Raw genomic sequence first — 12,346 nt, 5'->3', positions numbered from 1 at the left:
TACAAATTATTCTAAAATATTTTTCTAGTATCCATTTGAAAGAGCAGATAAATTCAACCGTGGCATCAGGAAACTTGGAATAACCCCGGATGGCCAGAGCTATCTTGACCAGTTCAGACAACTCATAAGTCAAATTGGTATGAAATGCTATCTAAGAAAATGTTATAAATGTTATTAAATGGAAGAGATCTTCATTGTCTAGTAACTGAACTTTTAGTTCAGGCTAAAACTAGATTTAACTCCAGTCAGATGGAAAGTACTTCACTTGTAGCCCATGTGAAATAAATACTCTCATCTAATCACACAGAAGTGGCCCTTGCAAGTATAGCTACAGCTTGCATAGATCCCCATTTTCTTTTAAGTTCTTTTCTTTATGTTATGAACTGAATTTTATCCAGATTTTTTTACACTCAAAGTAAAAAAATATTACTCAAGTTCATATATTTCAGAAAATGGCCATATATCCAGCTGAAGTAACTTCGAGTGATGCATGACATTACAATGGTATTTTCAGCCACTGGTGCTGTAGATGCAAGTTCAGATCAGTCCTGCACAAGTGTTTAATGTGCCCAGTGGAAAGAGTTTGTACTATTTGGTCCTTATGCTATCACAAAAGTGAACATAACCTTGCTAGATGATGCATTTGTGTTTTATTTCTCTACTTAGACTTTTGATATCAGGGTTCAATGTAACTTTTAAAATTTGGCTTTCAGAACAGTTTCTTTGCCAGAACTATATGGCAACTTTAATTTATACTTCGGAGCTTATAGGAGTTATGAAGAGTGTGTATGTATTTAAGTAATTATAAATTACTTCCTTGTTTTTTCTTGTTTTTAAAGGCAACGCTATGGGTTATGTACGAATGATAAGATCTGGTGGACTTCACTGCTGTAGTAGTGCAATTAGGTACTTCCACAAATATTTAATCTTTCTGTTTGTTCCTTCTCATTCCTTTGCTCCCTATTTATGCTGATATTCCCTAGGTTCTTAATCATCCCCCATAAATTTTGAAAAGGTCTGTTTTTATACCTTCATTGAAGCAGAATTATCAAAAACAGTGCTGGAACTCAGAACTGTACAATCATTCCATAAACACTAAAAATCAAACAAATTCTATGGAAAAACTCTGCAAAAGAGTTAACAGAATGTACATGTAAGTCATTAGGCATTAATTAAGTCAGTAATTCCTGACATTAATCACTTCAAGGGTGCATTAAAGAAAAATAATACCAGCCTTGAGGAACTTGGAAAAAACATTTCTTTGATACTTCTTTCTGTATAGATGATTATCTGTGTTTATATAAGGTCATTAAAACATAGTGACTTTTACGTACAAAGAAATACTTGGTTTTCTTGCAAATAATAGTAAGCTTACAGTTATCAAGGGCAGCAAGTGCTAGAGAGAGGAGATGGTAGCCTGTAAAAGCAGAAGTACAAATAATGTGTGTGTAATAGTGCCTGGATAAGAATGGTATGGCAGATATGATATAACTTCAAGCAAGTAGTTTGAGCCCAGAAGACTAACTAAATTATAAATTATGGTAGATACTTCAGTGAATATAGTTGAGCATAATCCTAACAAACAGTAAGTTTTCAGGTTTGTTCCTGATCTGGAAGATATTGTTAACTTTGAAGAGCTGGTGAAAGAAGAAGGACTCTCAGAAGAAACACAAAAAGCAGCAAGGTACCCTAACATCATGCTTTTGAGGTCTCAGGCAAGGAATGGGATGAGAGTGTTGTAATTTCAAAGTTATAAATGCAGTTATTAGTTGCATTTTTGTGTGTGTGTTAACAGTTCAACTGACTTTATACAAAAATATTTGCTCTTCTTTAAAGCAGAGAAAGTAGAAGCAGTTGTTTTAAGAATGCGAAGTGACATTTGGTACTAACAGACTGTTAGAACCAGGTTTCTTGATAAAATCCTTGTGACTTAAAGGCTAATGAACTTTACTCACCACATGCCTGACATCTACTTTCAGAATGTTCGGGGCCTTAGGAAAAACAGATGCAAGTATTCTATTCATAGACCTTTTTTGAGAAAATGAAACCAAGAAGCATGATTCAAGGTGGCTGTAGAGCTAGGGTGTAATCTTGGACACTCCGGTCCGAATACTGGATTGTGAGTGTAGCAAAAGGGTGGAGAGGGTTGTTACCCCAAGGGGTGAGCAAGCAAAGAAACTTCTAGCAGAAACCAGGTAACACATTGCTTATCCTTTGCAGGCAGTTGGACTCTGTCCTCGGTGACCTCGCACGTAACTTTGCAGAAGGAACGGAGTACTTCAAAATGCTTGTGGATGTATTTGCTCCTGAGTTCCGCAGTCCAAAGAATATGCATTTGCGGAACTTCTATATAATTGTTCCCCCACTGGTTAGTATTTGCATTGTGGGTACCAGTACTTATTTTTTTAAAAAGTATCAGATCAGGTTTGTGTTTACATATTTTGTATTACGCTGTTGACTACCATACTCTACTTTCTTTCCTGATTATGAGTGGGATTGTTTTGAGCATGGCTTTGTTGATGGTAGTCCAGAGCCATGTTTTTCTTTATTTACATCAATTCATGTATTAGCACTCAAAGGTAACTTTAAAAACTACTTCTCCTGTTTGAATCAAATTTAGAGAAGCTGAGATGAAAAAGGAGGAATGGGAACATCAAGGATGAAGGGAGTTTAAAACCATGTTCTTTGGCTCTTGTGTGTGTGCTTTCAGCATCACATTAGGTATCTTCACACTCTTTTAATGCCATGTTCTAATGCAGTAAAATGGGGGCCCTCTCTATTGCAATTGGACCTGCTTTTGCTAATAAGCTTTGTTTAGAAAGAGTCCAACTGAACTGGTGATGCACACATGAGTGCAGCATTCTGGGCATTGGGAAGCAGTTCAGTTGGAAGGCCTAAACAATCTTAACAGATTCATGTGTAACATCCCATTTTAGAAACTAATTTTGGAATGTTGATGAGCTGTGAACTTAAGAGTGTGAGAGGACAGGTATGTCATGGTGATAGAAGTGAGGGAAAGTAAAGGCTTATGATAAATATTTTGTTCTTTTTTTTTTCTTCCCTTTTGTGGAGTTTTTTCTGACAAATACAGTTTCAGGAATATACCACCCATTTTGGTTTTAAAAAGGCATTTCAGTGTAGTTAACTTTGAAACTGTCGTAGGGTTTTGAGAAGTTGTTAATGTACACATGTTTCCGTGTCTCAAGTGGTTATTGTATACACATACCCATTGCTCGATATGACTACCTGGATATGTTGTTCAACATCGTCATAAATGTAAGACTATTGAAATATTTTTACTGTATTCTAAATAGAGTGAAATAACATACTGTAGCTTTAAAACACTAATATCTTTAAGCTTTCCAGAACCTGGGCTATTTTAATTATCCTTTACTTGTTTACATGTTTACCTTTAGTAATCACCAAGAGAATGCAAAGTAATAGTCTAATGAGAACAGTGAAGATGTACCTTTGGTTTTTTTACTTATGCATATGCAAATGTTTTCCAAAGCTTAACTTATTTCCTTCCCAAAAAATCTAGAAAAGGGACAAGTTTTCATGCAAAAATGCCTAATGCAGGGAGACACGATTAGCATAGTTTTGGGTGTGGAATTATAAGTAACAGCATGTATGCAAATACCTTTTAAAACTTGTGAGTCTCTCTTGATGATTCCAAGACAGCTTTTCACTCTTTCAGACCCTCAATTTTGTAGAGCATTCGATCAGTTGCAAGGAGAAATTGAATAAGAAGAACAAAAGTGGAGCAGCTTTCACTGATGATGGGTTTGCCATGGGTAAGTTTCAGCACATTGACTAGCTTTTGGGTAAGCCAACACAATGGATATTTGCAGGAAAAGTTTTGTTTATATTTTGTGTGTTCCCATAATTAAAAATTCCATAATTTAAATTTGGGTTGTCTTGGCTTCAGCACAGTGGATTTGTGGGCTATTGTTGTGTTCAGAATCTCCTAAGCATGGAATAGCTGAGATGGCAGCAGACAGTTTTGTCGTATGTTGGTGCTCCCCAATTTCTTTCAAAGCTTGCAGATGTCAGCAGATGAGGAGGTGTGCAAGTCTTTGGATAAGTTGTGAGGTTTTAAAAAATGGAAGTTTGTTCTTTGTTGTGATTTTTTCCTGTTAGATTTAATTGTAAATTAATTGCAATTTAAATTTTCTATGTGTGGGAATTATCAGCTTAGGCTGATCCATTAAAGACGTTCACAAAACATTTTACAAATTGCATGTTGACTTTGGTACATGTTTTGTTAATGACTATAGGTGTGGCTTACATTCTGAAGCTTTTGGATCAGTACCAGGAGTTTGATTCTCTGCATTGGTTCCAGTCTGTTAGAGAGAAGTATGTGAAGGAAATAAGAGCAGTAGCTAAGCAACAGAATGTGCAGTCCACTAATCAAGATGAAAAACTACTACAAACTATGAACCTTACACACAAGCGACTGGAAGTTTGTTTACAGGTATAACATGGGTCTAGTTATCTGTTCTGTATTGAGTTCTGCACTTACCCATCACAATTCAGGTATCTGTTCTCTGACAGAGCTTATCAAGAGCAAAAACCACAGAGCTTTGTCTACAGCAACAATGCAAAAAAAGAGTATAAAGACTTGAGATGTATGATCCGAAGGGGATGTCATTAAGTGTGTGTTATATTTGAGTGAGGCAGGAGCTTGACCTGGTTGATTGGAAGTCTTTGTTGCATGGAGTTTGAAATCTAATGCAGCTAAAACCTAAATGGTTAAATAGGAGAGAATAACGTTTTGGTTAAATTTCTCATAACAAAGATTTTACATAACACTGTGAAAGATGCATTTGAATTTTGAAGCATAGCAGTTCAGGTTTCATTGGTGGTGTAAATGCTTTCTCTCTCTCTCTGCTCTTGATTTGAGGAGGCTATGGGACAAATCTGTACTTGGCTATTTATTAATAGCCCATGATTATATTCTGCGAAAGCGTATCTGTTGTTGAAAAAGATAAAGCTCTGTATGTCCTCATGACTCCCATGAGTGTGCACTGTGTTTGCTCCTCTGTTAAAAAAACCCCTTACATCACTGAACCTTGTTCAGAAACTGATCAAGCTTGTGGTCACTTAAATTTGTTGGCTTGCATGATTTTCCATGGGCAAGTTGCTCCAAATTCTCACTGCTGCTACAAACCTCATTTTCAGCCTCAGTAGATTAGCAACAGATTTATTGCACTGATGCTGCTTTACTTAAATTACCCTTTAAAGTTTTTGGCTGATGTTTGCTTTAAAATGCATGTGAACAAGATATGAATGGAGAAAGATTTTTCAAAAGTATTTAAGTGATTTAGATACTAAAATGTAGTTGCCTTTTAGATGCTTCTGAAAAATCCTGTTTATATTTGTCTACAAATTTATACTTGTGAAACACTGATGCTCCTCGTCTGTATCTTTTCCCTTAGGAATTTGAACTCCTTTATTTCTCATTAAGTAGCGCAAGAATTTTTTTCAGAGCAGATAAAACTGCAGCAGAAGAAAACCAGGAAAAGAAAGAAAAAGAAGGTGGGTGATGCTATACGTAGAACACTTTGGCTTATGAGAGGGTGTGCCTTTGTAGGTGAAGGTGCTTTTTTCTTTTTTCCGTAGCTGCTTTCTTGCTAGTGGGTTGATTTCAGTATTCCAGAAAGTTTTATGGGGTCAAAGGTGATTGAGGAGTCCAGAACAGCTCACAGAGGCCTTCTTTGGAATGGGTGAATTTCAAACTGGGCTTCAGGGGGACAGGGGGGATGGACCAAAAAAATCCCAAAACCACAAAAAAGTCAACCAACCCCCAAAAATCTGGGACAGGGAGAATTGCATACTTGCAGTAATACTAAATTCAGTAACTTCAGCATAATACTTGCCCTCTCAATTACCAGTTTTGACAATGATGGCCTCTTCTGCACAACCTTAGCTGGTGTGAAATAAACTGGTGGTTTTCACCTGTTGTTTACCAGCTGTTCTTCAACTTACGTAGGCAGATGATGCAGATACTACAGGTGACTTTCAGATGTTTATGATATGTTTTGGTCTACTATTGAATTATATTCGAAGGGTAGGATCTTAATTTGTGGTATGGTCTCTTGACTAGGTAACATGGGTATTTTGTGCTTTATATTCATGCTTATATATTTTCCCTCATGAATTCTGGAAGATTCTCTTGGGTATGGGAAAGCTCTTTTCAAAGAAATGGGAGTGCTCCCAAGGATTAAGATACAGAAGTGCAGTTCAGCCAGAAGTTACTTAATCTCAGGTAGCAGTATATTAACAATGGAATTGGTAAATAATTTTCCACTGTGGTTCTGACAAAGGCACAAGCGACCTGTGAGATTACAGTCATTGGAGCCAAAGATCAGTTTTCTTCTGCACTAGGAAAACAGTTCTAGGAGAGCATTCTGCAGAACATCAGTTACTTAATTATATTTTAGGTTAAATAATCACTGTGATATGTGTTCAGTTCCCTGAAAAATGGGTTTTGTGGTGAGAAAAGCTTGAAATGCATACCGGAGTGAAAGGTTTCGAACGTGATAGTATCTTTGCCTTCTACTGTAATATTTGGACTTGAACTCTCCAAAATGTGTTAGTGTGTATGTGTAATCTTTACACAAGTTCTACTGCTTGAAGAAACCTTTCGCCCCAAATACAGATTTTGTCATAGGGCCAAGACCCTTTGTGCTGGAAGGTCAGTTTGCATATGCTGACCATGGTATAATGTATCAAGTGTGTTATGACATCAGCATAATACATATGCTAACGCTTTTGGTTTTACTGCCCTGAATAAAATATTAAACATGATCCATGTCTTTATTTTTGTAGAAGAATCTGTTAAAGCAAGCAATGGAGATCTTGCCAACTCTACACCTGCAGATCCTGTTGTGAAATGATATGGCTGGTACGGGTGATATTACATACTCAAATAATTCATGTTCTTGTCGTTACCAGTAACACTCTGTAGGGGTAAAAGCTCTAGATTTACTTGCTCTGTTAAACCCAACAGAAAATGTACAGTAGTATGCTAGCATCCAGTGAGGCTAGGTCAGTGTTTGTCTATATTTCTGGTAGAAACTCCTATTTTTCAGGAGTCTGCATTATTTACAGCACTTTCTTTAGATTGAAAATAATTATCTAAAATGTTGACCTTGGAGGTAGTTATTTTAAAGTACAGATGTGCAGATGAAAAAAACGTTACTGATTTTTAGATGCATTCTTGCATCTCTAACATAGCATTAAAAAAAAAAAAGACTCATAGGCCATTGGTCTAAGATTTGAACTGGTGTACCTCTTCAACCAGAAAAAAAGTGAATCAAGATATTGTGTGTATCTGTTGTCCAAAAAAGTAATTCAGACTTGTTTTTACGCAGTCCTGTTGTATTTAATGCAGTCACAGATTACACTGGAGGTATAACAGTGTATGTTGTGAGTGTATGTTCAAGCTATTACACAAAATGGAAATCCTTATTAATGTTTTATTCCACAAACCCTTATTATTCCTATAGATATTATTTGCACTGTGGGAACTTAGGATCCTGTCAGGCATTTATTTTCCCCTGCTGTTTTTCCCCCCATATCAGAGAATGGGAAAACCAGAAAAGTTAACATAATAAATTACTTCTCATTTCATACCGAAGGTCTGATTTGCATCTACAGAAGTAAGGAAATCCAGAGCCAAGACAGAACCACAATCAGCTCTTCCTTTTATGACCAGACACTGTGTGATGGGTGTCTGTAACTATTAAGTGATCTTACACTTCATGAATATGTTGTGCCTAATTGCAAGTTTCAGCCTCAATTCTGTATTTCCTAGCCTTTGTAGGTCTGTTGTACCGTCTGTGTTGTTCATACAGTCTTACATGCCTGATTATTAACAATAATTGCACTGCAGGCTTCAGAAGCTGCTGAACACTGTGAGAACTCTGCATAAATACAACATCTGTTAATGCCTGCAAGTAGAGGATCTAGATTGTGCAAGAGTTACTCAGATTTTTAACTTAAGTAGCTAGACTTGGCTTAAAAGTAAACACCACTTTCATTAAAAGATATAGTTGTGTTTAATCTCCCAGAACATAAAACACTTGTAGGACTTACTAACTAGAATAAACTATTCCAGTCAGTCCAACTGAGAATTACTTTTTGGGGGTTTTTTTTGGCACTCTTAGCTATATTTTTAGACTGTACTTGCCAGCTTCTTTCATATCTTCTAATTATAAAAAAGACACTGTTTTAATGGTTCAAATTGTTCCACCCACCCTTGGGTTGCTGGTTAAGACAACTCCTGACCTACTTCTGCTTTGCCCTTTCCTGCCAGTCACTTCAACATTCAGAAAGCTAGGACAAATGTTTTGTTGCAGCTGGAAAGACCAGACTGGTAGGAAAGTCCTTTCGTTGGTTCTGAAAACATGACACAGAAGCTTCATGGACTGTGTAAATCAGCTGGGTTCATTAAAGTTTTTATTTTTAATTCATTGTAATTGCAGAGACTGCCCTAAAGAATGCTGCATTACTTGATTTGTATTTTTGCTTTATTTTGATACAGGTTTTTTTTTTGTAATTTGTGTACACTTCCTTTTTTGACCAAGTTGTGCTGGCACTGAATACTCAGTAGCACCGCTGAGATCGGCATTTTTGCTGCTGCTGCTAATTTCCATGCTGTTGCACTTGCAGTGTACGTATTTCCATATTCTCATCCAAAGTCACGTAAATCCTTGGCTTGGAGTGGCCAAGCACCACCTTTCCTTCTTCCCCAGCAACTGCAGAATCACGTGTAGATGGTGTCCTGTTTCCCCCAGGACTTGCTTGGTAGCTACGTACAGCCACGGTGTGACCCGTGCTCTAGTAAAATCTGCACTTGTATTTTCCCTTGTGTTTTTTTGGAAAGACACTATCTTGGATAGGTAATACTTTGCAGTTGAACATAAATCGAACTCTGCATTTTCTTAATGTATGGTGGTTAACAAATTCCTGTGGTTCTGGTGATGGGAAGTCTACAGGAAAGACATAAACCTGTTTTTATAGAACCCTGTTTAATCTGGGAGACCTGAATGTATTGTGGCAAAAATATACACATGCACACAAATATGTACAGTGATAACAGCTGTTCTTGCTAAAATACAGGATTGTAGTTTATATTTCCTTCTCTTTGTCATGGAGCAGCATATACATGCAGAAAACTTTTCTTATCTGAAATAGAAGGTGGATCCTGGATTTGGATGTCACACATGCCTCAGTGAGAGTCACATTAAATCCTTCCCCCCTCCCCACAAGGATCTGTAAAGAGGTGCAAAATTCTTGCTGTGGTGCTACTACTATTTTCATTGCTTTTGCCCTCCTGTTTCCATTATAGGAACATCATGGACCCTAACGGGTTTTTCTGGAGATGAGATGATGGAGCTAAAACAAAAAATCCCCCAAACTAACCTGACCATGCTCACTCAAAATTCCCAGAGGTGATAAAAGGAAAGTGAGGATGAGGAGTTTGCTGCAGGGACAGAAAACAGATCTCTCGTTTATTTTCCTTCAAGACAGGGGCAGGACAGGCTGAAGGTCAGTCTCTCTCCCTGAGAAGGCAGCTGCCACCACTGCCCTTGCGTGTCCAGCCTTGTGACAAGGCTGTCACACCTAGAAGGGGTAGCAGCTGCTCTCCCAGAGGTCTTGCAACCTGCTTCTGCCATGGTGCTGTGCCCTTAGAGGCAGGGGCTGCCCTGCCCTTCCTCTGTGCAGCATCGTGGTTAGGGGGAGCAGAGTGCAGCTGAGCTGGACTGGTGTAAGCGATGGCCCCAGCAGCACCCCACTGGTCTGTGCTTGACTGGGGAACGAAGGGCTGGTGCTGAAGGGCAGGTTCTGGAGGTCCTAATGTGGTCTGTAATCAGAAGTAAATTTGAGTTTTCATCTGATGTCCATCAACAACAGCTGTTTTCAGCTTCTCAGGTACAAAGGACCAAATGTAACACTTAATGTTTCCTAACTCATTGTACAAAAGGGTATTTTGTTACCTCGGTCTCTTTGGTTTGTGAGTAGAGAACATTATGTACATAAACCTGTGTTAATAAATGCAATTTTGAGAACCTTATTCTTAGTGTCTTCAGTAACATCAGTTTACTTAGGTGTTCATTTTTTTTGATAAGACAGCTTCAACTTTTATTTATGAAGGAGTTTTTGTGTCAGTTACTAACAGTTTTCTTCCATGGTTCATTTAAACATTCAATAACCAGCTAAACTGAATTTATTCCATGTCAAACACTTGCGAATGGGGATCTTTCAGGTGCTGTAGCACAGATTCTGCTTACAGAAAATCTAGTTTCCTAGTAAGTGATTGAGAAGAGTTAAATTAAAAGTTTGAGGAATTTCAGCCATACTTGTTCAAATTGCCTTACCTTGATTAATATAAACTATGCCACAGATTATAGCCCCCCCAACTACTCTTTATTTTTTTTATTTTTGTTTGTTCTTGTAAAGTATAGTTTCATGTTTTCAGGTTAAACTGGAGGGGAAAAAAAAAATCTAAACTTATTCACCAAATATAGCTAGTGTCTAATTTTAGGAGGGTACTATGAGACTAGTCAATACATTGTAGACTTACAATCTAGCTTTTTATTGCTCAGTTTCTTAAAACCAAAGATTGCTGGTAGTTTCAGCTGTTGCATGTCACCATAATGTTAAAAATACAAAGAATTCTTATTACAAAAGTACTTATTTGTCCTACAATTATCATCTCTGGCAACTTAACTTTTAAGAAACCTAACCATAGAAAAACTGCACAGGACTAACATGCCACATTTGTTGACTACTTCTGATGTTTGCATGTCAGTGGTATTTAGAATAATAAATCAAGGGGTACATTATGTCCATTATTTAATTACAGAACATGTGAGTGCAGTCCCCATGAAGGTACAAGTAGGCACTTAGATTTGTTTTGTAAGCTTATTCTAGATGCAATACAAAAATAGATTATATTAATAGGAAAAATTTAGTGTTTAACAAATTGTTTTGTAAATAGGCTAGCACAAAAGATAAATCTTGTTACACTTAAAACTAGACTAAAAATAACTTCATCTGAAAATAAAGTAAATAGTGCATTTTTAACCTTCATTCAGATGCACATAATCATGCAAACTATGAAAACTGACTACGGCAGGAAATTTGAGGCCTGATATTTGTTAAAGGAGCTGCCAGCTTACAGCTTGCCCTAATTTCAGTGGAATTGTAGGCTGCTGGCACTGTAAATCTGAAGAAGTGAGATTAACCCTTTGTGGCTGAGAGCTGTGCTGTCCTAACTACCAGCAGCAAGGGGCTAATGCTGAAACATTCCCGGAGATTGTCAGCTTCCCAAGCAGACCTACACCTGACAGTCACAAATGCAAAAAGCCTCAAAGGTCAAGTCCTGCTGTTGTTCTATTGTACATCCAGAGGAAGCTCCACTGGAAGGACGCCACGCTCTCCCTAGCAGGAGGACAGAAGCTGGCCTCGTGTGCACACAGATGACTGAAAACCAGAGATTCTTGCAAAACGGCTCCCTGCTTTTCCTGCTCCCACACAGGCTGCAGGAAACGACAGGAGCTTTTTATGCTTCTGACTCCTCCCCTTCTTCATGTATAGTTCCATCTCCTTCTGACTGATCATTCAGAAGCATGAACTTTCCATCGTTTGTTAATGGCACAGACTTCATTAGCTGAGCTAATGCTTCTGGGTCCTGAAGAAAAACAAACGAGAGTTCAGCAGGCAGCAGCAATCTTGGAAGAGCATGCTGTTTTCCCAGTACTTCTTGTTAAGGCTTTGCAGTTTTGTTTTTTTTTTTTTTTTTTTTTAATGACAATCTTTAGTCTAAAGGTTTGAAACACAAATAATCCCTTTTGGTGCAGTAAAACCACCCCTTAGGTATATAAGAAAAAAAAAAAAAGGTAATTCATTCTGAGCCTTTATTTTGCTGTTCTTATCTGGTATTGATAAAATTACTGAAAAACACAGAGAAAAATAACTGTCTAAATAAATTTATTATACCTGTGCTTATTGCCTGCAACTAAAAGCTCATTCCCCCAACTTGTTCTGAAATCTTAGCAGCGACAATATAGAGCATATATTAATGTATCAGCATCACATCTTTGTACAGATAAACTTTGCCGTTCGTTTTAAGTAGAAAAACACTGTGTGTTTTTCATCCCTAAGGGAGGAAGGAATATGAGTTTCTAAAAGTGAAACAGCCATGTGTGTAACTTACACATCATCCCAAAGAGTTTGTTTGGGTTTTTTTTAAAGCTTTACTTACAGCTTCCTTTAACATGAACTACTAGATTTGTAGTTCTGAATTTGATTACGGTGGCAAATTTTAGCTGAAATC

General features: G+C 37.4%; 2 protein-coding genes across 8 annotated transcripts in view; one reads left to right on the top strand and one right to left on the bottom strand.

Annotated features, from left to right (window-relative positions):
- Positions 1–10,081, top strand: part of WASHC4 (WASH complex subunit 4) — a 42,575-nt gene extending 32,494 nt beyond the window's left edge. For 3 of the 5 annotated variants that reach the window (XM_069807414.1, XM_069807411.1, XM_069807415.1), the window contains 8 exons: positions 29–137; positions 840–906; positions 1,598–1,684; positions 2,221–2,368; positions 3,698–3,794; positions 4,278–4,474; positions 5,439–5,538; positions 6,832–10,081. In XM_069807414.1, the coding sequence (XP_069663515.1) occupies positions 29–137; positions 840–906; positions 1,598–1,684; positions 2,221–2,368; positions 3,698–3,794; positions 4,278–4,474; positions 5,439–5,538; positions 6,832–6,899 (873 nt within the window). In that variant the 3' untranslated portion in view covers positions 6,900–10,081. The remainder of the gene's footprint in view (positions 1–28; positions 138–839; positions 907–1,597; positions 1,685–2,220; positions 2,369–3,697; positions 3,795–4,277; positions 4,475–5,438; positions 5,539–6,831) is intronic. The other 2 variants (XM_069807412.1, XM_069807413.1) reach the window with 2 other exon arrangements.
- A 498-nt stretch (positions 10,082–10,579) lies between these two features.
- Positions 10,580–12,346, bottom strand: part of APPL2 (adaptor protein, phosphotyrosine interacting with PH domain and leucine zipper 2) — a 36,780-nt gene continuing 35,013 nt past the window's right edge. For all 3 annotated transcript variants that reach the window (XM_069807416.1, XM_069807418.1, XM_069807417.1), the window contains exon 21: positions 10,580–11,701. In XM_069807416.1, the coding sequence (XP_069663517.1) occupies positions 11,573–11,701 (129 nt within the window). In that variant the 3' untranslated portion in view covers positions 10,580–11,572. The remainder of the gene's footprint in view (positions 11,702–12,346) is intronic.

This window comes from Haliaeetus albicilla, chromosome 19 (assembly GCF_947461875.1).
Source record: "Haliaeetus albicilla chromosome 19, bHalAlb1.1, whole genome shotgun sequence".
Lineage (NCBI taxonomy): Eukaryota > Metazoa > Chordata > Aves > Accipitriformes > Accipitridae > Haliaeetus > Haliaeetus albicilla.
The sequence above is the reverse complement of the archived record's forward strand: the minus strand, read 5'-3'. Positions and strand labels throughout refer to the sequence as shown.